Here is a 24927-nt window from a genome sequence, read left to right as displayed (position 1 = left end):
CAGACCTAACCCAGACCTAACCCAGACCTAACCCAGACCTAACCCAGACCTAACCCAGACCTAACCCAGACCTAACCCAGACCTAACCCAGACCTAACCCAGACCTAACCCAGACCTAACCCAGACCTAACCCAGACCTAACCCAGACCTAACCCAGACCTAACCCAGACCTAACCCAGACCTAACCCAGACCTAACCCAGACCTAACCCAGACCTAACCCAGACCTAACCCAGACCTAACCCAGACCTAACCCAGACCTAACCCAGACCTAACCCAGACCTAACCCAGACCTAACCCAGACCTAACCCAGACCTAACCCAGACCTAACCCAGACCTAACCCAGACCTAACCCAGACCTAACCCAGACCTAACCCAGACCTAACCCAGACCTAACCCAGACCTAACCCAGACCTAACCCAGACCTAACCCAGACCTAACCCAGACCTAACCCAGACCTAACCCAGACCTAACCCAGACCTAACCCAGACCTAACCCAGACCTAACCCAGACCTAACCCAGACCTAACCCAGACCTAACCCAGACCTAACCCAGACCTAACCCAGACCTAACCCAGACCTAACCCAGACCTAACCCAGACCTAACCCAGACCTAACCCAGACCTAACCCAGACCTAACCCAGACCTAACCCAGACCTAACCCAGACCTAACCCAGACCTAACCCAGACCTAACCCAGACCTAACCCAGACCTAACCCAGACCTAACCCAGACCTAACCCAGACCTAACCCAGACCTAACCCAGACCTAACCCAGACCTAACCCAGACCTAACCCAGACCTAACCCAGACCTAACCCAGACCTAACCCAGACCTAACCCAGACCTAACCCAGACCTAACCCAGACCTAACCCAGACCTAACCCAGACCTAACCCAGACCTAACCCAGACCTAACCCAGACCTAACCCAGACCTAACCCAGACCTAACCCAGACCTAACCCAGACCTAACCCAGACCTAACCCAGACCTAACCCAGACCTAACCCAGACCTAACCCAGACCTAACCCAGACCTAACCCAGACCTAACCCAGACCTAACCCAGACCTAACCCAGACCTAACCCAGACCTAACCCAGACCTAACCCAGACCTAACCCAGACCTAACCCAGACCTAACCCAGACCTAACCCAGACCTAACCCAGACCTAACCCAGACCTAACCCAGACCTAACCCAGACCTAACCCAGACCTAACCCAGACCTAACCCAGACCTAACCCAGACCTAACCCAGACCTAACCCAGACCTAACCCAGACCTAACCCAGACCTAACCCAGACCTAACCCAGACCTAACCCAGACCTAACCCAGACCTAACCCAGACCTAACCCAGACCTAACCCAGACCTAACCCAGACCTAACCCAGACCTAACCCAGACCTAACCCAGACCTAACCCAGACCTAACCCAGACCTAACCCAGACCTAACCCAGACCTAACCCAGACCTAACCCAGACCTAACCCAGACCTAACCCAGACCTAACCCAGACCTAACCCAGACCTAACCCAGACCTAACCCAGACCTAACCCAGACCTAACCCAGACCTAACCCAGACCTAACCCAGACCTAACCCAGACCTAACCCAGACCTAACCCAGACCTAACCCAGACCTAACCCAGACCTAACCCAGACCTAACCCAGACCTAACCCAGACCTAACCCAGACCTAACCCAGACCTAACCCAGACCTAACCCAGACCTAACCCAGACCTAACCCAGACCTAACCCAGACCTAACCCAGACCTAACCCAGACCTAACCCAGACCTAACCCAGACCTAACCCAGACCTAACCCAGACCTAACCCAGACCTAACCCAGACCTAACCCAGACCTAACCCAGACCTAACCCAGACCTAACCCAGACCTAACCCAGACCTAACCCAGACCTAACCCAGACCTAACCCAGACCTAACCCAGACCTAACCCAGACCTAACCCAGACCTAACCCAGACCTAACCCAGACCTAACCCAGACCTAACCCAGACCTAACCCAGACCTAACCCAGACCTAACCCAGACCTAACCCAGACCTAACCCAGACCTAACCCAGACCTAACCCAGACCTAACCCAGACCTAACCCAGACCTAACCCAGACCTAACCCAGACCTAACCCAGACCTAACCCAGACCTAACCCAGACCTAACCCAGACCTAACCCAGACCTAACCCAGACCTAACCCAGACCTAACCCAGACCTAACCCAGACCTAACCCAGACCTAACCCAGACCTAACCCAGACCTAACCCAGACCTAACCCAGACCTAACCCAGACCTAACCCAGACCTAACCCAGACCTAACCCAGACCTAACCCAGACCTAACCCAGACCTAACCCAGACCTAACCCAGACCTAACCCAGACCTAACCCAGACCTAACCCAGACCTAACCCAGACCTAACCCAGACCTAACCCAGACCTAACCCAGACCTAACCCAGACCTAACCCAGACCTAACCCAGACCTAACCCAGACCTAACCCAGACCTAACCCAGACCTAACCCAGACCTAACCCAGACCTAACCCAGACCTAACCCAGACCTAACCCAGACCTAACCCAGACCTAACCCAGACCTAACCCAGACCTAACCCAGACCTAACCCAGACCTAACCCAGACCTAACCCAGACCTAACCCAGACCTAACCCAGACCTAACCCAGACCTAACCCAGACCTAACCCAGACCTAACCCAGACCTAACCCAGACCTAACCCAGACCTAACCCAGACCTAACCCAGACCTAACCCAGACCTAACCCAGACCTAACCCAGACCTAACCCAGACCTAACCCAGACCTAACCCAGACCTAACCCAGACCTAACCCAGACCTAACCCAGACCTAACCCAGACCTAACCCAGACCTAACCCAGACCTAACCCAGACCTAACCCAGACCTAACCCAGACCTAACCCAGACCTAACCCAGACCTAACCCAGACCTAACCCAGACCTAACCCAGACCTAACCCAGACCTAACCCAGACCTAACCCAGACCTAACCCAGACCTAACCCAGACCTAACCCAGACCTAACCCAGACCTAACCCAGACCTAACCCAGACCTAACCCAGACCTAACCCAGACCTAACCCAGACCTAACCCAGACCTAACCCAGACCTAACCCAGACCTAACCCAGACCTAACCCAGACCTAACCCAGACCTAACCCAGACCTAACCCAGACCTAACCCAGACCTAACCCAGACCTAACCCAGACCTAACCCAGACCTAACCCAGACCTAACCCAGACCTAACCCAGACCTAACCCAGACCTAACCCAGACCTAACCCAGACCTAACCCAGACCTAACCCAGACCTAACCCAGACCTAACCCAGACCTAACCCAGACCTAACCCAGACCTAACCCAGACCTAACCCAGACCTAACCCAGACCTAACCCAGACCTAACCCAGACCTAACCCAGACCTAACCCAGACCTAACCCAGACCTAACCCAGACCTAACCCAGACCTAACCCAGACCTAACCCAGACCTAACCCAGACCTAACCCAGACCTAACCCAGACCTAACCCAGACCTAACCCAGACCTAACCCAGACCTAACCCAGACCTAACCCAGACCTAACCCAGACCTAACCCAGACCTAACCCAGACCTAACCCAGACCTAACCCAGACCTAACCCAGACCTAACCCAGACCTAACCCAGACCTAACCCAGACCTAACCCAGACCTAACCCAGACCTAACCCAGACCTAACCCAGACCTAACCCAGACCTAACCCAGACCTAACCCAGACCTAACCCAGACCTAACCCAGACCTAACCCAGACCTAACCCAGACCTAACCCAGACCTAACCCAGACCTAACCCAGACCTAACCCAGACCTAACCCAGACCTAACCCAGACCTAACCCAGACCTAACCCAGACCTAACCCAGACCTAACCCAGACCTAACCCAGACCTAACCCAGACCTAACCCAGACCTAACCCAGACCTAACCCAGACCTAACCCAGACCTAACCCAGACCTAACCCAGACCTAACCCAGACCTAACCCAGACCTAACCCAGACCTAACCCAGACCTAACCCAGACCTAACCCAGACCTAACCCAGACCTAACCCAGACCTAACCCAGACCTAACCCAGACCTAACCCAGACCTAACCCAGACCTAACCCAGACCTAACCCAGACCTAACCCAGACCTAACCCAGACCTAACCCAGACCTAACCCAGACCTAACCCAGACCTAACCCAGACCTAACCCAGACCTAACCCAGACCTAACCCAGACCTAACCCAGACCTAACCCAGACCTAACCCAGACCTAACCCAGACCTAACCCAGACCTAACCCAGACCTAACCCAGACCTAACCCAGACCTAACCCAGACCTAACCCAGACCTAACCCAGACCTAACCCAGACCTAACCCAGACCTAACCCAGACCTAACCCAGACCTAACCCAGACCTAACCCAGACCTAACCCAGACCTAACCCAGACCTAACCCAGACCTAACCCAGACCTAACCCAGACCTAACCCAGACCTAACCCAGACCTAACCCAGACCTAACCCAGACCTAACCCAGACCTAACCCAGACCTAACCCAGACCTAACCCAGACCTAACCCAGACCTAACCCAGACCTAACCCAGACCTAACCCAGACCTAACCCAGACCTAACCCAGACCTAACCCAGACCTAACCCAGACCTAACCCAGACCTAACCCAGACCTAACCCAGACCTAACCCAGACCTAACCCAGACCTAACCCAGACCTAACCCAGACCTAACCCAGACCTAACCCAGACCTAACCCAGACCTAACCCAGACCTAACCCAGACCTAACCCAGACCTAACCCAGACCTAACCCAGACCTAACCCAGACCTAACCCAGACCTAACCCAGACCTAACCCAGACCTAACCCAGACCTAACCCAGACCTAACCCAGACCTAACCCAGACCTAACCCAGACCTAACCCAGACCTAACCCAGACCTAACCCAGACCTAACCCAGACCTAACCCAGACCTAACCCAGACCTAACCCAGACCTAACCCAGACCTAACCCAGACCTAACCCAGACCTAACCCAGACCTAACCCAGACCTAACCCAGACCTAACCCAGACCTAACCCAGACCTAACCCAGACCTAACCCCGAAGACCCTAACCCCGAAGACCCTAACCCCGAAGACCCTAACCCCGAAGACCCTAACCCCGAAGACCCTAACCCCGAAGACCCTAACCCCGAAGACCCTAACCCCGAAGACCCTAACCCCGAAGACCCTAACCCCGAAGACCCTAACCCCGAAGACCCTAACCCCGAAGACCCTAACCCCGAAGACCCTAACCCCGAAGACCCTAACCCCGAAGACCCTAACCCCGAAGACCCTAACCCCGAAGACCCTAACCCCGAAGACCCTAACCCCGAAGACCCTAACCCCGAAGACCCTAACCCCGAAGACCCTAACCCCGAAGACCCTAACCCCGAAGACCCTAACCCCGAAGACCCTAACCCCGAAGACCCTAACCCCGAAGACCCTAACCCCGAAGACCCTAACCCCGAAGACCCTAACCCCGAAGACCCTAACCCCGAAGACCCTAACCCCGAAGACCCTAACCCCGAAGACCCTAACCCCGAAGACCCTAACCCCGAAGACCCTAACCCCGAAGACCCTAACCCCGAAGACCCTAACCCCGAAGACCCTAACCCCGAAGACCCTAACCCCGAAGACCCTAACCCCGAAGACCCTAACCCCGAAGACCCTAACCCCGAAGACCCTAACCCCGAAGACCCTAACCCCGAAGACCCTAACCAAGCCCGAAACTCCGAGTGGCCCGTTCTCCGAGTGGCCCGTTCTCCGAGTGGCCCGTTCTCCGAGTGGCCCGTTCTCCGAGTGGCCCGTTCTCCGAGTGGCCCGTTCTCCGAGTGGCCCGTTCTCCGAGTGGCCCGTTCTCCGAGTGGCCCGTTCTCCGAGTGGCCCGTTCTCCGAGTGGCCCGTTCTCCGAGTGTATAATAATAAATTTTTAAAATAGTCAACCACGCAGTTTTGGCACGTTTGCTATACCCAAATCCGTACACGACTCTGTCCAGTTCGGTTGGGTAGTTCGAGACTAGCCTTTATATTTTATATATATTCATAGTTATTCTTGATCATTTATTAAAGACATTATTACGTGTTACGTCCCTACATCGATTCCACGTCGTCGGCATGTTCCGATCATTAATAATTAATGATAAATGAATGAGATGATCTGTGAACCGCGCAGTTTGACGCATGTCGTTATGACTTTTCCGTGAAAATGCTCTGCCATCTTCGGTCGGTCCTACGCTAGCCGTTCCAGAATACGTTAACGGCATTGTTTATGATAAATAAAACCGTATCACTGAACGCCCGTTCCCACCCTACAACTAATCCACATCGACAAACATGTTCTGACTATTACGATAATAATTTATCGATTTATAGGTCGACCATGCAACTTGGCATATCTCGTTACGAGAATACCATTAAGTGTTCTGTCATCTTAATAATGATTTCATTTACCGGTTTCTTGTTTTTTTTTTTTTTTTTTTTTTTTTTTGTTTTGCCTTCACTAGATGTCGCCATTAAGATCGTGTTTTACTACACTTTCCAAATTCCTGCCTTTTTTTTTTTCGATAAACGAATGCACGATGTCATCTCTTATGATTGCTTCCCAATGTATAAAGCATAAATAAATAAACGCTCGGACACCCGATTCTACCGGATCTGGTCACTCGGATAATGTAAGGACCTTTATCGAATTCGCTTGGTAATACAACCTCAACGATTCTGACAAGATTGACTCTAGTAAGATAGCCGGGATCGACAGAGTTAAGTGAGCATACGTACCTAGCGACTACAGATGGCCATTTTAGAGAGATCCGAATGCTACTTACCTTTACGATTATTAATGTTACGTTAGGAACGATTGTAGGTACAAACGATAAAACTCGACAGTATACATTTCCATATATTTCATATATATTTAATACATCTTATAGTACGTAACAAGGCACATTTCATTCGATGCAAATGTATGTACATCCACGGGGATGATCGTACGTCCAGGTATGCCACCTTTCTTTTTTTTTTTTTTTTTTTTTTTTTTAACTTTTGTACGTGAATAAAAGTAAACTTAGAATGGAGAAAGTGTGAACTCTGAATTCCCCTCTCTCTCCCTCTCGCTCTCGCGCTCGCTCACTCACTCACTCACTCGCTGTCTTTTCTCTGTTCAAGAAGCGAATGAAACGCGATAAACCGTCAATGGAAATCGTAAAGCAGATAACGATGTAACGACTGGGGTAACTGAAGTTTACGGACAATTTTAGGTAACTTGGTACCGCACAGCTTTCGGACTATTAATCTGGCCTGATGAGTCAGAGGCAACGGAGTTCTCGCCACTTCCATTACCAACGCTTTCTGTGCGTCCGTCAAACTACTGGATCTTCTTATCATACATGGATCGAAACTTTCCGCCGCCTCTAGTAACGCTTTAAGCAGTCGCGGTTTGTCTGCTGTGTTCTGGAGGGAATTCAATATACCGTGTGGATCGCGAAACTGCGTCTTGATCACAACTCGAGCTCCGTATTTCAGCAGAAGAGCTACGACCTCGACGGATGGATTTTCGTTCGAAGCTACGTATTCTGCTAGTACCGGACGTAATGCAGGGCCTTCGTCGCTGCGTATTACCAAATTCGGATCGGCACCTCGTTCCAGCAGCATCGACAGAATCTCCAGCCTATTCGGAATGTTGTCCGCGCAAGCGACGTGAAGAGGTGAGCCGATGATCGGCGAAGTTGCGTTGACGTCGGCCCCTGATTTGACGTACGATTACGATTGAGAAAGCTTCGTAAAGGGAGGACAGACGGAACGTGTTTTGCTTGAAATCAAACACCGCGAACGGGGACCGCGTGGGGGAAAAAAAAAAAAAGAAGAAAAAAAAAGTGTCCGCGAGGAAAAGTAAGTCGGATTTCCCGAATGTCGTCGAGACCGCCGATCGTTAACTCACCCGATTCCAGTAACATCTGTACGATTGAAGGGTCCCCCTTCAGTATGGCCAAGTCGAGAGCCGTAGGCTTCTGATACTCGGAACCGAGATCGAGAGGGGCACCCTGCTTCAAGAGAAGATCGATCACCGCCGGATCGCCACCCAGAATCGCATAATGTAGAACTGTACGGTAATCGTGCCTGGCGTCGGCCATAGAATTAACGTCGGCTCCGTAACTCAGCAAAAGCAACACCGAAGCTATTCCCTGAAATACGCTTCGTCTGAATAACCATCTTTCTTTGTTTTTTTTTTTTTCTCGGTAAGCGATCGTCCATCGACAGTAATCGCGCGCGCGAGTTAATTTACCTGTGGCAATCTTGCAGCTTTCATCAAGGGTGTAAGTCCCGCTCGGTCCCTCGTATTCGGTTGAGCTCCGAACGCTAACAACAATTCCATGCACTGCAAATCCAGGGGAGAGACCAAATTGATCTCCGATCCAAAGAAATATCTTTTATTTGGATTCGCACCAGCTTCCAGCAGAATTCGAGCCACTTCAACGTGCCGGTTTCTCAGAGCGAGTCGCAGCGGTTCGTCGCATAATGTTGTCCTGTATATATCGTTAATCGCTTTTAATTTTTTCCACGATAAGATGCAGAGAGTAATCTATCTTTTCCTTCTATGCGCACGCGATAAGTTTACACAGCCCCGTGTTTGAGAAAAAAAAAAAAAAGACGTAATGCGTACTTGGTTAAAAGAGAAAATCGAAAGATTAGCGTACCTTGGAAAAAGTTCTCCAGTATCCGGGCGATGATCAACCTTGGCGCCGTGTTCGATCAACAGCTTCACCAAATCCAAGTAGCCATGTTCAGCGGCGAGGTGCAACGCTGAATATCCGCACTCATCGGTCGCGTCGATGTCTGCACCGCGTACCAACAGTAGCTGAGCCGCTTCCGTGTACCTCTGCCATACCGCGTAATGCAACGGCCTCAAACCTTGCGTTACGGGTTCGTTCGCTTTTGCTCCGCAAGCCAGCAAGATTCGAATCTCGTCGAGTGGTTGTAAACGTATTATGGAATCGGCCAGTTCGCGTTGCAACGTGTTGCTGATGCATTCGGAGGGCATCTGAACGTTGTAATCGATCGAACAGAAAGAAAAGGCAAGAAAAGAAAGAAAAAGACAGGTAAATTACAATGATACAATTGTTCGACTGACTTTTCTGCTCTCGATTTTTCTTGGTCGCTTCTTTCTGCCCCTTATCGTCCCATCCCTTTTCGATCCGTCGCGTCCTGCCGTTGTTCGAAGACATTGTTCGAAGACGAACGTGTCCCTAGAACCCGCACCCCCCCCCCCCCCCCCCCCACGATTAGACGAATTCCCCGCGAAAATATGCGCGACTGACGACCTAACGACGGACGATATACATACGTACGCATATTATTCTATTCTACTTTAACCGATGCGCAGAGGACATCGAATACAAGCGCTACTTCCGTAGCACGTATATGTACATACATGCAAGTACTACGATTGCCACGCGCTTCGCCGATGCGGTGGAGGTGTACGTTCGATCGGACACTCGAGATCTCGATCCGTACCTCGAAACCCTGCCAAGCCAGCCAAGATGCAATTTTGGCGATGATATCGGAACCCAGAGCCCAAAGCCGATTAAGAATCGTCAACGGTGGCCTAATTTTCTTCTCGCTAACTATTTACTTTTGTAGTTTGCGCATTGAATCGTACGTTGTTCGCGTCTTAGACACTTTCCGATCCTTCTGTTCTCTCGCCGACCGACCACTGCCGTTTTTCATTATCCAGGATTCTTAAGAGGCTTAATTCGTATGCATTGACGTTCCGTAATTTGAGCTGCTAATGTATTATTCGAAAGCGGTCTCGTTTTCTAATTCGTTCCTTGTCGGCTCAGAGTTCAGATTCGTAATGCGTATTCGTCGTGTACACCTCGACTGCTGCGAATGCGTGCGCGTGCTACGTACAGTCTCTCTCTCTCTCCTCTCTCTCTCTCTTCCCCTCTCTCTCCCTCTCTCTCTCTCTCTCTCTCTCTCTCGAAACAACTTTCGATGCTCAGACGACTTTTCACGATTCTCGAGTTTTCGTAATCGTAAAATAAAGCTTGACGTTTCACGACACGTTGTTCGTCGTTGTTTACTCACAGCGAATAATCTACGATGCTCCAGCATATAGGACCGGTGTTGAAAACTGTCTTCTTCGTCGGAAACTCGGTCCTATTTAAAGCTTCGAACGGCGATTCTGCCCGAAAATAACACAAAGGGAACGCGCGGGAGTGTGCGCACCAAATCACACGCTCGCGACAACTGCGCAATTTTTGCTTCGAAGAACTCGATTTCAGTCTAGTCCTTTTCCTCTTGTCGACTCTTGTTCGCCCCCAACGAGAGTTCAACCTCGTCTTTGTGTTCGCGTTAGGTTGCGGTAATGTACGTACGTACGTACTGTTACTCGGAAAATTTCACCGCCCTTTGAGTGGTCACCTTTTGCCCACAAAATTTCCCCCGTATATACGTATACTTTCGTACGATATTAAACTCTGACTTCCCATCGCTAACGCACACGGAACGAATCATTCGTTTACCGCTATTCCTGATACGTAGGCGTAACCGTTTCGACCACTCGACCGCTCTTAGCTAGTCACGACGATCTGTATGCGATCTGCTCTTTTCTGTTTCCGTTTGTTACGCGACATTCGTCTCTGCGTGAATAAATCTATCCGCCGATCGAACGGACTCTTTCCATCGTTTCCGTTATTTCGATTGCTTCTATACTTGCGCGATGAATTTTACGTTCGTCGGGATATCTACGTACGCATGCATCGCGAATGTGTACCGAAGAATCTTCTCCGAAATCTTCTCTTTTGGCAAAAAGAGCGATTGATTCGTTGCGTGTATATTCGCGTTCGTACGCATAATATATATGCCCTTATTTACGTACATACGTACACGCGTGCATTACATACACACGCACACATTCGTACAATGAGATACAGGATTTTTCGGAAGAGAACGTTCCGAAGGACTAGACGATTGTACTGTTATGCGGTATCGCCCCTCGCGATGAGCCTGATTCACGAAAGACTGACGACTCAATGTTATCTTCGCCTTTTTGCCAAACGATGACTCTAATGTTTGGAGTCGATAGCAGATTAAATTTACATGTCCAGTGACTCGTCTAACGAAACAGTCCAAAACCCTGTATACAAAACTTGTATGTAAGGAACCTTCTCTCTCGTGGAACAGGGGGTTCCCTTCCAAATCACGAGCAGTAGTATTAAGGCGTGTCATCCTTGTGGAATAGTTTTCTTGTATTTCATTAAAAAGGCGTATTTCAAATAAAACTTCTCGTTACAAAAAAAGAAAAAAAAAAAAAGATGGTTTCATTCTCGAGAGAGAATCCCATCCTCCTTTCTTTACGACATAACAGTACGTACGCGCCGAAACCGTCTCTTGGCGCGCTTCTCTTTCGTCCCACCTACATGCCGTTGCACTCGCACTCGCGTGTAAGCTGCGTATGGGAACAAATGCTGTTGTTATCGCACGCGCGTGCAGACTTACGTATGTCCGTATGTAGGTAAGTATTTCTCGAAAACGACTGGTGAACGTTCGTTTAGGTATAACCACAAGTAATGACAATGATTTTCGACTACCGCACGTGACGAACGATCGTGCGGCAGCACCCGCCGTCCTCCATCCGTGGCATGTACGTACGTACGTGTATTTCTATATGTATATTTACAGGATCGGCGTGAGAACGTACGCAACGTACGTACACGCGTATACAAGGGCAAGGAAGAGATTATCGCGTTGGTTTCCGTAAACAATACGACACGTTTTCATTTTTTTTTTTTTTTTTTTTTTTTTTGGAAGTACTTTTATTAAGAAATACTTTGCACTTATTAAATGCCTTATTTCCTTAATTCACTTTAATTATAATAATTATTGTTATAGCATTGTCCTATCTTCCTACTTAGAAGCATGCTTCGCTAACACACGTTACACGACCCTAAAATTATAAGCATTTTTTTTCTTCTTCTTCTTAACGTACAGCTTACACGTAAATCAAACAACAATACTTTAATTTTACGAAGCCGACAAGTACAGATTTTTAATCGACATCTTTCCATCCTACGAACAAATTCTGTACAGGAGTGCGCGTGTGTTGCGAATCGAACAAGTTTGGAACTTCGCGATACCGTTTCTCTATGACGTTGACGAGACCGACTGTGGTCGTCTGTCTCCCTCTCTCTCTCTCTCACGGGATGCGCAAAAGTGAAATTGCTGAAATGACGCTATGTTTAGGTCTGAGTTACGCATTTCGTTCGACGTCTCTTTTTCTTGAGGGTCGCGCGACGCAAACGAAAAACTTCTAAACGGATCGAAAAGGAAGGGTGGGAAAAAAAAAGAAAAAGAAATACAATTCGATACTTTCTTCTTCTCCTTCTCCTTCCACCTTTTCCTTCTCCTTCCTTCCTTTCTCTTTCGATTCGTGATGCGGCTCCTCTCTCGAAAACAATCGTTCTTGATGCGCGTTCGCAATATAATAAAGACGACTGAAACGAACAACGCGGGGCTTCGTACAATAATTATGTTTACCTATATTCGCCGCTACCGCCACTGTTAATTTTTATTCGTTTCTCCGCAGCGCTTGCACGCATTTCGATCGTGCGTGAATTCCAATTTGTACCGCATCGAACGGCGCCGTTCTTCGTGCGGAAATGGTACGATCGCGTGCGCGCACTGTTCGCGCGAGAATGCGTGCACGTATGCGACGACATTGTTCGTTCCGAATCCGAACTATCGATAGACGGCTGCCGTTTAACGCGATATTACATACATAGCTCGTATATACGCGCAACGTTGCTTAATGGTCGCGCTAAATTTGTTAGTCTTAAGGAACCTACGTTTAGAAAATTGGACTTTTCACAGGTGTGTGATTTCGTCGAAAAATATTTGTCGAATGTTCTCCGCCCATTTCAATTAGAAACTGGAACCAGTCGATCGGTCTTTTGTTTCGGAACGGGACACTGAACCGGTGGATCGATTTTCTCTGCGCTTCGCTCTATCTCGCGTTGTTCCCTCGTTACGCACGTTCATCTCCACTTTTTCCGTACTCTTCTTCCTTTCTTGCTCTGCTATTATCCGAGTAACTTCTGATTATATTCTTCTGTTTCGTAGAGGTTTTACCCGCGAGATAAATGAGAAAGTGTCGAATACCGAAGGAAGAAGAGAGGACGTTGCGTAGAGTGGACAGAACACGGAAGAAGAACCCCGACCGACCGCGTTCCATCTTATTCGCAGGACATTGATATAAATCGGTAACTGTAAAAAGAAATCTTAATTAAAGGGATCGCGACTGATCATTGTAATAGATAATCGTAAATTCTATCTACAAATTAATAATACCGCCTTAAAAAGTGACATCCGAAGCGATAACCTAATTAAATATATGTATACATGTATATATAACGTAAACTGCCTCGAAATGGCTATGATCTACGTACTTCTAAGAAAACGGCTACAATAATAATCGTATAGTCGTCAAGTATCGTCCATGCTTCTTTGATTGTTGTTCAGTTACATATTTTAAGGGCATTATAATACACGTGAGTATGACACGGATTTCCACTAAAAATATTTGTTAGATACGCTGAGCATTACTGACTTAAGCACTGTACTAAGTTCACGTAAAATGTATCATTATTATTAGAAAACTAATTATTCTTCATTGGTTTGAAATACTGGTTTTTAATAGATCTGTATAAAACCTTTGTCAACTGGAACTCTGAACGATGATTCGCGCGATACGAATTTTCAAGCAACAACGCTATTGTAAAAATCTACTTCTCTCTTCGCTTATAATGCGACACGGATATAACCGCACACGCTCTTACAATGTTTCTCTTCTCTAACTTTCTCTGCTCTTTTTCCTTTTGCTTTCTTCGTATAGTCATCTCTCTCTCTCTCTCTCTCTCCCCCTCTCCCTCTCCCTTTCTCCCTCTCTCTCTTTCACACACACACACACACACACAGACGCGCGCGCTCGCGCGCGAGAGCTCTCTTTCAACTTTAACCAAGATTCCGGTGAACCGAATACCGACATTCGAACGACACGGAAACAGGATAGAGGAAAATGGAAAAATATTATGTCCAACGAAAAACACCGCATACATGGTGAGGAACAAGAGGAGGAAGAGGCGGAGGTGGAGGTGGAGGCGGAAATTGAGGTAGAGGAAGAGAAGAAGGAGGAGGAGAAGGAGGAGGAGAAGGAGGAGGAGAAGGAGGAGGAATGGAAAAAGAGAACACACGGAAGAGGAAAGAAGGAAAAGCAAGTAACAAAATCGCATAGCATGAGCATACTTACACAAATATACCTTTGACACTGTACTTCCTTCCTCTTACTCCATTTGTCGCTACTTGAATTCCCTCGTACGAGGTTCAATGCGTTTAGGACTCGTTGCGTACAACCAAAAGTCAAAAGCTTCCTAACCTAATTTAGCTGCTCTTCTACGCGCGGTATGTCGCATATTGTCCAGTACAAATCAAGTCAGAATTTATCATCAGGCCAGAATAAAAGGCAGACGCGTTCTAAATGGTAAGAAATTGCCTGTACAACATTTTACATCGTTTATCCTCCTTACTTTTTTCGTCTTTACCCTTCTTTCTTCTTCTTTTCTTCTTCCTTCTCCTTCCTCCCCCTTTCTCTTCCTCTTCTTACATCATCTCTTGCTCTTCGTCGTTATCATTCTCTTTCTTTCCTTTACGACCGTCTTCCTTCTTTTCCGTTTTTCTTTAAATCGTGTACCCCCTCTTCTATTTTAGGCTGTTTCACGTTTACGGTTATTTACTTTGCTGGATTATTGCATTGCATGGAAAAATATGGCTTTATCCGAATGCTATTTAACAAAGGCAATACACTGTACGATTACGTTGTATTTATGTCTGCATATGTGTGCATGTTTCTTGTTGTGTACAAGTGTGTGTATACACATAGGACTCTATGTATCTTTATACTCGCGTGCGACATTCGCAAATGTATGCGCGCAAAAGTACGCCTGCACCACGATTCTCGATGCGTAATTGATACAATCTTTCGCGCTACGTACACGACATGATCTAGTTTCTTCTTTCTCCGTCTTTCATTCTTTTCGCGAAGCTAAAGAATTGTGAAACTTTTTGAACGAGTACCGGCTCTTCGAATATCGAGTATTCAGTTAACGATACGTACATACATATACGTACATGTATGCACGTACACGTATCAATTTATAACTCATTGTGTCAGTAACTCCTTGTAATCGTATATAATATTCTTGTAATACGTGTATACGTATATATGTATATATACATACGCCCGTCTATTGTGCACATGTATGTGTGTATGTGCGTATGTATATACACGCGCACGGACACACATATATGTATAAATATATAAACACACACACATATATATATATACAATGGCAACGAAAGAATACCATTTAGTGCCTACAAAAATATCTAAGCGATAGATCCAAATTTTACGATACGAGACCGACGTGGTTGCGAATCAGCCATGTGTTACCAGTCTTGAACATAGTGACTAATATTCATTCGTTCATGGACGAAGCCTAAGACCTCGCCGTAATTACTATGCTTCTACGGATTACGAGCTTCCTTTCTGCCCTTTTCGCCGATTTCGCACCTAATCGAACGAACTGATGATTAAACTTTTAGCCAACAACGACGTATTGCGTTCTGGTCGATTTAGCGAAGAAAGATCGAACTTGTTGTTGCTTAGAGTCTCGAATTATTTTTACGAATTATGCCGTATGTTCGAACGGAACAAATTAACGGTACATACGCGTTTCCTTACATATATGTATACACACATACACACATGTATATATGTATATGTATATGTATATACACCTACGTATGCGTGTAAGTATGTACAGCATGTATATATAGCACGTGTGTCGCGTACGCGCGCGTTTTATGTCTATCCCTGTCTCTGTCTGTGTCTTTGTGTGCGTGTGGTGTGGTGTGATGTGGTGTGGTGTGGTGTGGTGTGGTGTGGTGTGGTGTGGTGTGGTATGGTGTGGTGTGGTGTGGTGTGGTGTGGTGTGGTGTGGTGTGGTGTGGTGTGGTGTGGTGTGGTGTGGTGTGGTGTGGTGCGGTGTGGTGTGGTGTGGTGTGGTGCGGTGTGGTGTGGTGTGGTGCGGTGTGGTGTGGTGTGGTGCGGTGCGGTGTAGTGTGTGTGTTTTTAGTTTGTGGGCTGTATGAGTGAATGTGTGTGCGGCGCAATAAAAAAAGAATCTATCCTACAGATACGTATTATATCAAAAAGATTTTCGAACGATCGTAAAAATATCTTTTGCATGTCGCGTTCAATCTTCTCTATGAACCGTGTTTTGTAAATCTGTTGTATCAATCTGTGTATAGGACTCAAAAAAATACCTCTTACGCTATCCATGTACGCAAGGTGTATGTGTCACTAAGTAGAAGAACGGAACACGGCCCGAAACTGAACCGTACGAGTGACCTTCGAGCGCTGCATCGATCTTTGTTTATGAATACACCCACAGTTCTACTTGCCTACACGACACCCGTCGAGGCATAAAAGAACGAAAAATTATTCAAAATATTTTTTCTCGTTAAATAAAATTGCACAAGAGAGAGAGAATACTATTGCGACGTGAACCGAAGGTTTCTAAATCAACGCGCCAAGGGTTTGCTGCTTTCTTCTGTTCATCTCGTTATCCTATCTCTCGATGCTGCGTCCGAAAGCTCGCGTAGGATATTTTTATGTACACGAAACCGAGCTGTTCGAGACTAAAATCGAACCTATCGTGTACCATACGTAGTACACATTGTCAATTATTCTCTATTAAATTACTAACTTCTGTAAATGCAATAAATGTGTATGGAGTAACGAACGAGAGCAGTTCGATGAAAACGCACTCATGGATAGATGTGCGCGTAATCGTGAGTCGCGATTGATATCGAACGAACGGATAACTCAGTGTGAGTCAATAAGAATGGGAAGAATGACAGTCTGGAACAGCTCCGATACGGCAATAAAAAATTTGTTCGATTCAACTCAAGTCTAAAAACTCGCTACTTTTTGTAAAGCACTACGGTAGGCTGGAGTTTAGGCTCTCTGGCAAACGGTAATTCATCATGTGATATGGCGGACTCGCGGGACTCCCTGGTTGGCTATTCACCCCGAGATTACTCGAACCACGGCCGCGTTTTCGCCTTTGCAATATACCTTTTCTAACCATGTAGAATCGAATCGTACTTATCGGAATTTTGTACTTTTCCGAAGCAACTTGAAACGTCATACCACGTGCGACCATGTCCGATGCCTGTTTCAATTCTTCTTCTGAACGTCTCTGTCGTCTCTGGTATCCTGAAAATCGAACGATTTGTTTTGTTTATTTCGAAATTTCCAACTACACATAGTACTGGTACTGGTACTCGAAAAGTTACGATATTCTGAGAAAAGAAGGGGGGGGGGGGGGGGGGGGTAGGAGGAGGAGAAGGAGGAGGAGTAGAAGTAGGAGAAGGAAGAGGAAGAGGAAGAGAAAGAGGAAGAAGAAGGCGATGATGAAAGAAAGTGTGCAGAACAGAAAGAAAAGGTGAAGAGGAAAGAAAGACAAACGAAATGTACTTGAACATATTTGTTTAAACCTTCTTTCTACCGGTTGCTTTTGCATTTCCATCTTACCTTCGATCGCAGGAAATGGACTGCTAGGATTACAATTACTGCTTGGTACCATACTGATAGAGTATGGCTTAACGTCTTGTTGCTGAGTGAATTGCTCGTCCGGTTCCATTTTTACCATTCCTTGAGTCTCGGTTAACGTTGCTTCGCAAGCGCTAAGTGCTTTCTCCAAATGCTGCAATGCTTCGCTGTGCTCCATGTTCATAAAAGTTGAGGAACTGGGATTCTGCGATACCGGCGTGGTATTATGCGATGGAGCGCATGCCGTGCCGGACGCAGCAAGCGGTGTAGTCTCGAGAAAGTTGGCATTCGAAGATCCGTCATGAGATGGAGTTTCCTCACCTTGATAGCTAGATCCGTCTTGCTGCGTAGTCGTAGTTGGAGCAACGGAAGTATTAGAGTCGCACTGTTGCGTATTATTTTCACTTGAAGAATTATCGTTCCCTTGAGTGGACAAACCACGAACCTGGCAACCGAGAAATGTCATCGTTGAAATCACCGGTATCATATTTCTATCGGAAATGATTGGAATCAAGAATAAACGACAATGGTCTTTGAAATTATGGTAGAACTTGTGGATAAGTTTCTTCAATTTCTTACCTGCAACGCTTCCGCAGCTTGCATTAACTTAGCAAGTTGTTGTTGTTCTACGTACACTTCTCCACGATACATAAATTCCACCAAAGCTTGAAGCTCCCACATTCTCATATCTCTCAAAAAGATAATGGGATGGGTACATGGTATTTCCAACAAGAGACGTTCCAAATAATCGCTACAAGCTGACAACACAACTTTGTGACACTTTATTGATCCTCCGTCGCAAGCCAAAGTGACATCAACGAATTGCTCGGAACTTAAAAGTTTTGGAAATGCGCTGTGCATGTTTGACTGATGAGAATTCCAGGAAACGCAAAACTGCTGGCGATCCCCACCAGGATAACTACCCGGTGTATGTAAGTTACTTCCGCTCTCCATTATAATACCGCTTTAGAAAGACTCTCCTGTTAACACCAATACATTGATTAGATTTTAACGACTAAAGGCAACGACGAATCGAGTTGTAACAAAAAAATTTATTGCACTTTTCCAATCGCAGAATTTATCCCCGTGCGAAAGTCTTGGAGTATTTTCAACAGAATTTGAAAGATTAGAAGGTACGTTGCGTATAACATACGTTAATTCTCTTTGACTAAACCAGTATATGCAGCATGGATTAAGATGCCACAGAAATCCTTACTTAATAATACAAGTTTCGTAGAGTTTGATATCTTGGTAGTTTACTCGAAAAGACAAAGGTAAACTCTTTGCTGAATAGCAAAAATTAGAGCGAAATAGTGTGAATTAAAATTTACGTGCAACGAATGAAATTCAGATTAAGTTAGCCGGATAGTCGAATGAAATTACTATGTACGTGTAGCTTTTAAATTTCAATTTGTGACAGAATTGAGCGTGAAGTTTGACAAAAATCATCTGTAAACACAGAAAGCAAACACAGAAAACCTAAGACTAAGTAGAGGAGAAGAAGTTAACGTATAATGGTATATTAAATGAATATACAACAATTCATTTAACATACTGTACAATATGGCTGTACTGTCTAATGAAAGTTTAGTATTACAAGACATGTATTTCAGTCCTACTCGCGTATATACGTGTATACGTACACACACACGCACACACACGCACATATATATATATATATAATATAATATAATATAATATAATATATTTATATTTATATGTATGTAGATACATGTAGATACATGATATGTACATACATGTAGATATGCATATATATATATATATATATATACACACACATATATACACATAGGTATGCATATATCGTAATTTCAAAACACAAAGAGTATCTTTTAATTGAATAATTCGATCGCGGTAAATGCATCGTAAATAAGTTTAACTACAAAGAAGAAAATTAACATTGAAAAGCTTTTAAAGAAAACTCGTAGCATTATCCGACAGCGAATGAGCAACAAAACAAATTTTTCGTTGGCAGCGTATGAGAGAATTATCCGAAAAGAAATATTCGAATATAAACTCTAGTTACGCGGCATTTATCGTAATCACGTGTTCAAAGCATACTAGCCGACAGGTTAACCAAAAAACAACCGACGTATACGGAGAAGTGAAAAATCTTTTTGTCAATAGAAAAATGGTGAAATCTTTGTGGGAGACGCTGTCGGCGTGAGTGCCATCACCCCCCAGGAACGCCTTGAACGCAAGTTTGATCTTTCTTCTTAGTTTACGAAATCGAATACCACAAACTTTGAAAATCCGAAAATGGAACGATAGCATGAGTTTCACGATAAATGATCTCACTTACAAATTTTTATCCTCGTCAATTCCTCTCAGATTTTCGCGTCGCTTTCGGGAAGAATCCCTTAAGAAAACATTCATCCGCCGAGATTTGCACTAGCTAGGGGAGCTCTGACAAAAGGGTGGGGGTAGTAAGGCTGGGGGTAGCTTAATGGAACACTAGCGCACCTCTTGCCTTTCCTGAAAACTCTTACGAACGTTAAACTCCCAGAACTCGTGCTCACAGCCTATCTATCTATGTATACCTGCTGAACGTAACACCTAATATCTATATATTCTGCGTCTCCTATACGCATATGCGGCATAGTGCGCATGTGTGTACGTGTATCACAGATCTATCGTTAGCGATAAAATCTTTTCGATATTTCCTCGAATTTCGTTTACCGAAAAGTTTATCGATACTAACGTTCATATAATAAGCATTGTTCTTTGCATTCTCCTCGTGCGAACGGCATACAACTGTTTTATTCAAAATTTCATCTCTACTATACCCAAGACGCGAAAGTATTATGACGCGTACTCACTGCTCGTACCGTACGCGTTTGATAAGAATCACTATTGAGAATCCGATATTTAATTTTTAAAACTTCGTTCGTTTTCGATCATCCTACCTTTTCCTTTTGTTCGTAACATTCAATACGAAATATATTCTGAGACAGATACGTGGTTACGTATACGAGAAAAAAAGCCATAAGGAACTCCAAATCTATGAATTCGCACGATTTCATGAGAATGAACCAAAAATTTTAAACAAGTGGCTTAACCGCCGCGAGTCAATCGCTCTCCAATGTATGCAAATGTACATACTGCGTCTGTATATTTGTAGTATAAATACGCGTTATGAAACGAATAAATCAATGAGAAATTATTAAAAAATTTTACAATTATGTTTCATGTAAATAGTCCCTCTCGTATCGAACTCAATATCGATACACCTGCCTTAACGATCAACTGCCTATGGATACTGTATGTATCGAAGTAGTTTCTCGTATATACTTTGAGAGAAACGTGTAACCGCGATGTATAACCAACAAACTTTTATTAATTTCGTTAAACTTCTTCGCTGATTTAACGTGATAAAATTTTCTAAACAATATTCTCTGAAGGTACTAAAGTAGGTAGCGACGCGTTTCGCATATGCATACGTACGCATATTTACGTAGTTTTACGAATGGGAAAACGACGCGTGCATATTGTACGTGTTCGCCGCGTGTATTCGGTCTCTAAGTTTGCCTCTAGTAGATACTGAAGTAGTATCGTTTATCTGTGTTCTGTCTACAAAAGTAAAGATTGTTAAATTACACGTGCGTACGCTTTTGGATACGATAACAACTAACGATTGAAATATGTCGAAAATAACTGGATATGATACGCACGACGACGGGCCAGGTTTTGTTGGCATTAGATTTTGTCAAGAATGTAATAACATGTTATACCCCAAAGAAGATAAAGAAAACAAGGTATTAATGTACGCGGTACGTATTACGCTTGACTTATGCTTGGTTCTTTTAACATCGAAGCGTAATTCGAAAAATATGCGATCATAAATATTTTTCCAGTGTAGAAATTGCGATTTCAAACAGCTCGCTGACAGTAACTGTATTTACGTAAACAAAATTATGCATGAAATCGAGTAAGTGAGAAGATAATAGTAGCTTTTACGAATGAATAAAGAAGCCTTCGGCATCCGTATAAATATTGTTGGATGCGTTCGCATGTGGGTGTTGTTTATTACACGTAAATGATTTGATTTCAGTGAGTTAACGCACATAGTAGCTGATGTCATCTCAGACCCTACTTTACCAAGAACCGAAGAACATCCTTGTCCAAAGTGTAATCACAGGGAGGCAGTATTTTTTCAGGCACAAACCAGACGAGCGGAAGAAGAAATGAGGTTATATTACGTCTGTACTAATCAACATTGTTCTCATAGGTGGACGGAATAAGGAGATTTTAGCCGATCGATTATAATTCTGTACGTAATTACTCAAATTGTAATTGTCAAAATTGAAAATAAAAATTTAAAAACCTTATTTCAAGGAGCATGATACGCCTCGTTCATACGTGTGGTGTGTGTGTGTGTACGTACGGTATAGGTATATCGTGCTACATGATTAGGAACGTGTATCTAACGAATAAATTTTAATCGATATAAACTTTTATTTATCTTGTACTTTATGTTAGTATGTACTACCTATAGCAGTTTATACGGAAAAAGTTGCCGACATTCTTTTTGTTCAACCGTCTAGTATGGGCACTAGCCATCGGAATTACGAACGATTTACCATTGCGGCGTACCTGCAGGTCACATTTTCAGATGCGTAAACCGTGTACGCGCATGCGTTCTGTAACGTATAAGAACGAAACCTACCACCATCGAACAACAACTCGGTTGCGCATATTCGTCGTCGCATGTGAGCAATGTAATGTATGTATGTACATACGTACGTCTTTGACCCTAACCAAGTTTCGTTCGCTTATTGTCGAAATCTGCTTCAAATGCGAAAGCAAATTTAATACGCACTTTAACAAAAATTTTCCTGATTTTGATCATTTACTACCAAGGTGGTAAGAAGAATTAAGAGCGAGAACGTATCGAGTCCCATAATGAACTACCGTTTTTGCCGGTTCGTCGAAGGAATATTATTTTGAGACTGATATAATTGATTAATGGGTGCAGGGCATACGACGAAAATTACAGACAAAATGGACAGGTATAAAAGATTCTTCCCTACCATTAACGAGTTTCAGCTTTATTGACGTTCAAGATCATTTCTACGCATTATGTATGTGTGTTTAAATATCGTTCTAGCTCGGAACATTCCAATACTCGCGAAAAAACAGAGGAACAACCACGCGCGAGTAGCAGCATGAGACCATTGTCGATCGAAGGTCCGTCGAATCCAAATAACATCGATTCCCAATTGCAACCCATATCGAATCAACCTAGACAGCCTACGAATCTACAAGGGTTACTTAGATTTGCTATGGAAGCAACCGATTCTCAAGGTTCTACGAGCTCTACTGAATTTCGTCCAATGGACCATGAAGTAGGCCCATATATACATATATGAGTTTGAATCTATTGCATATTTATATGTATTTATAAGATGATCGATTATGCTGATTCGTATATTCATTTACAGCGACAGGAATTTTTAAAGCAAACGCTTTCCTCGTTGTCGTGCAACGTAATAGAAGAGTTACAAAAGGCTATAAAAATTCTATCGAATATAGTGGAACTTAGACCGGAAGATGATACGTCGCAACATGAATCTGCTTTAGAAAGAATCGCGGATTACGTAGACAATATAGATATTGCTAATGATTTTTATAAAATAGGCGGATTTGCGATATTCGGCCCTTGTCTAAATTCTCCTCATAGCAGCATTAGGTGGAGGGCAGCGGATGTAATAGCCGAATTAGCTCAGAATAATCCTTTCTGTCAAGAAAGGTTCCTGGAGACTGGCCTATTTCCTATACTATTGAACATGATAGATACGGATCCAGCAGAAGCTGCCAGAATCAAAGCTCTGTATGCTGTATCCTGTAAGCACAAATCCATGTCGCTTAGATAAACATCGCGTCGAATACGAACTTTTGAGTCTGTAACTTATGCATTGAATATAGGTATAGTTCGTGAACACCCGATCTCTTTACGATACATGGACATAAATGATGGCTATTCTGTTCTTCTGAGAGCTATGCAAAGTTCGGTGACAAAGTTGCAAATCAAATCTGCCTTTTTGCTTTCGTCTCTTTGTAACAAAGAAGACGCAAACGATTTGAAGCTAACGCTAGTGAATATGGGTTTGGTGGAGCAAGCAACAGGTTTGCTAACCATGGATGAACTACTTCCAGATATTAGGTATTTATTCTTTGTTTGTTTATTTCATTTGACTTGTACAATCGAGTAGAGTGCGATATCGTGATGCAATATTTCAGAGACCAGTTATTGAACATTCTCGATGGTTTAACCGATAATGATTTTCTTCCTGCTTTGAAAGAGTGTCGACGACCGGAACTTTGCCTCCAATCTACATTGGAGCATTGTATAAAAGACTTGAAACAAGAGGAGAGCTCGGACCAAGTAGATACATGTTATCGCGTATTAAGCAAAGTTTTTTCTGAGCAAGACACAAATCAAGAAAGATAATTGTATATATCATAGCACCTGTGAAGTCTTGTTCGCGTGTATTAAATTTGTACATCGTTACGTCTTATTGTTAATAAACAAAACTGAATCTATTTTACTTATTATAGGATGTATTACACATATTAATTCCTTCGTCGAAGTTGTAACTATGAAGATACTTGTATCGAGCGACATCGCTTGAAAGTATGTATCTACAACGTGGATTATTGAGCGAACTACTTTCGGTTTTACAGTACTAATTTCAAAATTGATCTTCCGTTCTATTATAGATACGATTTATATGTCTCTCTATCGTATATGTACGCACATATGTACATACATATCGACGCGTATAATCCGTAAATCAATTACGATGGAAGTTTCGTTAAAGCGATCCTTCAATGTTATACATTTCTTTCGCGATATATTGTTATAAAAATTGTGAAAATATGAAGTGCGACTGACGATAAGTAAAATCCAATAGAAATAATGGAATGATTCGTTCTCTTTCTTGCTTGTTTGTAATCTCGTATGAGGGAGGAACATGTACATCATACGTGTATAGAATATAAGCATAATACTATACAGATGTATGGAGCGGCGTTCCGCGATTTACGCTCGTGCGCATACCTATGTGTGTATGTCACGTAATTTTCAACGCGTCCCTACCGCCGTCGAAGCAGCGTGGACGCACAGCATGTGCTATTCTGCGTGCGAAAAATCAAAGATCGATGCCGGTTTTTGATCGGCCG

At 44.6% G+C, this 24927-nt stretch overlaps 4 protein-coding genes and 1 long non-coding RNA gene across 9 annotated transcripts; 2 read left to right on the top strand and 3 right to left on the bottom strand.

Annotated features, from left to right (window-relative positions):
- Window positions 1-6934: 6934 nt before the first annotated feature.
- On the bottom strand, window positions 6935-10299 carry LOC143182578 (ankyrin repeat and SOCS box protein 16). Of its 2 annotated transcripts, none has more exons than XM_076383650.1 (5): window positions 10140-10299; window positions 8750-9093; window positions 8338-8578; window positions 7993-8236; window positions 6935-7798 (listed from the first exon to the last, which is right to left on the bottom strand). In XM_076383650.1, the coding sequence occupies exons 1-5, from the start codon at window positions 10164-10166 to the stop codon at window positions 7245-7247; spliced, it is 1410 nt and encodes a 469-aa protein (XP_076239765.1). In that variant the 5' UTR covers window positions 10167-10299; the 3' UTR covers window positions 6935-7244. The 2 variants fall into 2 exon arrangements, with proteins under 2 accessions (XP_076239765.1, XP_076239773.1); XM_076383658.1 differs by lacking the exon at window positions 10140-10299 and adding an exon at window positions 9184-9200.
- A 2268-nt stretch (window positions 10300-12567) lies between these two features.
- LOC143182597 (uncharacterized) lies at window positions 12568-15213 on the bottom strand. Its single transcript, XR_013002489.1, has 2 exons — window positions 14359-15213; window positions 12568-13316 (listed from the first exon to the last, which is right to left on the bottom strand). It is a non-coding gene; the product is annotated as an uncharacterized LOC143182597 (long non-coding RNA).
- On the bottom strand, window positions 14842-20161 carry LOC143182584 (uncharacterized). 3 transcript variants are annotated; one of them, XM_076383681.1, is made up of 5 exons: window positions 20048-20161; window positions 18304-18704; window positions 17707-18169; window positions 17248-17388; window positions 14842-14890 (listed from the first exon to the last, which is right to left on the bottom strand). In XM_076383681.1, the coding sequence occupies exons 2-5, from the start codon at window positions 18676-18678 to the stop codon at window positions 14880-14882; spliced, it is 990 nt and encodes a 329-aa protein (XP_076239796.1). In that variant the 5' UTR covers window positions 18679-18704; window positions 20048-20161; the 3' UTR covers window positions 14842-14879. The 3 variants fall into 3 exon arrangements, with proteins under 3 accessions (XP_076239796.1, XP_076239786.1, XP_076239804.1); XM_076383671.1 differs by lacking the exon at window positions 14842-14890 and having other exon boundaries at window positions 16932-17388; XM_076383689.1 differs by lacking the exon at window positions 14842-14890 and having other exon boundaries at window positions 16932-17388; window positions 18304-18688; window positions 20048-20121.
- Window positions 20162-21011: 850 nt separating this feature from the next.
- Rpii15 (RNA polymerase II subunit RpII15) lies at window positions 21012-22073 on the top strand. Its single transcript, XM_076388612.1, has 3 exons — window positions 21012-21515; window positions 21600-21673; window positions 21797-22073. Exons 1-3 carry the CDS (start codon window positions 21387-21389, stop codon window positions 21984-21986), a joined length of 393 nt encoding a protein of 130 aa, XP_076244727.1. The 5' UTR covers window positions 21012-21386; the 3' UTR covers window positions 21987-22073.
- Window positions 22074-22576: 503 nt separating this feature from the next.
- On the top strand, window positions 22577-24293 carry LOC143185264 (hsp70-binding protein 1). Of its 2 annotated transcripts, none has more exons than XM_076388177.1 (5): window positions 22577-22754; window positions 22853-23090; window positions 23187-23589; window positions 23671-23908; window positions 23986-24293. In XM_076388177.1, exons 1-5 carry the CDS (start codon window positions 22711-22713, stop codon window positions 24194-24196), a joined length of 1134 nt encoding a protein of 377 aa, XP_076244292.1. In that variant the 5' UTR covers window positions 22577-22710; the 3' UTR covers window positions 24197-24293. The 2 variants fall into 2 exon arrangements, with proteins under 2 accessions (XP_076244292.1, XP_076244379.1); XM_076388264.1 differs by having other exon boundaries at window positions 22614-22754; window positions 24048-24293.
- The last annotated feature ends 634 nt before the right edge of the window (window positions 24294-24927 follow it).

The sequence above is a fragment of the Calliopsis andreniformis genome, chromosome 1 (assembly GCF_051401765.1).
Source record: "Calliopsis andreniformis isolate RMS-2024a chromosome 1, iyCalAndr_principal, whole genome shotgun sequence".
Taxonomy (NCBI): Eukaryota; Metazoa; Arthropoda; class Insecta; order Hymenoptera; family Andrenidae; genus Calliopsis; species Calliopsis andreniformis.
This window is presented reverse-complemented; position numbering and strand designations above follow the sequence as displayed.

What these genes read in the sequence shown, in the direction of transcription:
- LOC143182578 (XM_076383650.1), bottom strand. Translation starts at nt 10,166, where the DNA reads ATGCTGGAGCATCGTAGATTATTCGCT. An exon ending in AGCATCGTAGATTATTCGCT is followed by an intron (nt 9,094 to 10,139) that starts GTGAGTAAACAA and finishes TACAACGTTCAG; the next exon opens with ATGCCCTCCGAATGCATCAG. An exon ending in ACAGATGTTACTGGAATCGG is followed by an intron (nt 7,799 to 7,992) that starts GTGAGTTAACGA and finishes ACGTCAAATCAG; the next exon opens with GGGCCGACGTCAACGCAACT.
- Rpii15 (XM_076388612.1), top strand. Translation starts at nt 21,387, where the DNA reads ATGTCGAAAATAACTGGATATGATACGCACGACGACGGGCCAGGTTTT. An exon ending in ACAAGGTATTAATGTACGCG is followed by an intron (nt 21,516 to 21,599) that starts GTACGTATTACG and finishes ATATTTTTCCAG; the next exon opens with TGTAGAAATTGCGATTTCAA. An exon ending in AAAATTATGCATGAAATCGA is followed by an intron (nt 21,674 to 21,796) that starts GTAAGTGAGAAG and finishes ATTTGATTTCAG; the next exon opens with TGAGTTAACGCACATAGTAG.
- LOC143182584 (XM_076383689.1), bottom strand. Translation starts at nt 20,121, where the DNA reads ATGAATGTTTTCTTAAGGGATTCTTCCCGAAAGCGACGCGAAAATCTG. An exon ending in ATTGACGAGGATAAAAATTT is followed by an intron (nt 18,689 to 20,047) that starts GTAAGTGAGATC and finishes GTCTTTCTAAAG; the next exon opens with CGGTATTATAATGGAGAGCG. An exon ending in AAGCTGCGGAAGCGTTGCAG is followed by an intron (nt 18,170 to 18,303) that starts GTAAGAAATTGA and finishes CTCGGTTGCCAG; the next exon opens with GTTCGTGGTTTGTCCACTCA.
- LOC143185264 (XM_076388177.1), top strand. Translation starts at nt 22,711, where the DNA reads ATGGGTGCAGGGCATACGACGAAAATTACAGACAAAATGGACAG. An exon ending in TTCGTCCAATGGACCATGAA is followed by an intron (nt 23,091 to 23,186) that starts GTAGGCCCATAT and finishes ATTCATTTACAG; the next exon opens with CGACAGGAATTTTTAAAGCA. An exon ending in AGCTCTGTATGCTGTATCCT is followed by an intron (nt 23,590 to 23,670) that starts GTAAGCACAAAT and finishes CATTGAATATAG; the next exon opens with GTATAGTTCGTGAACACCCG.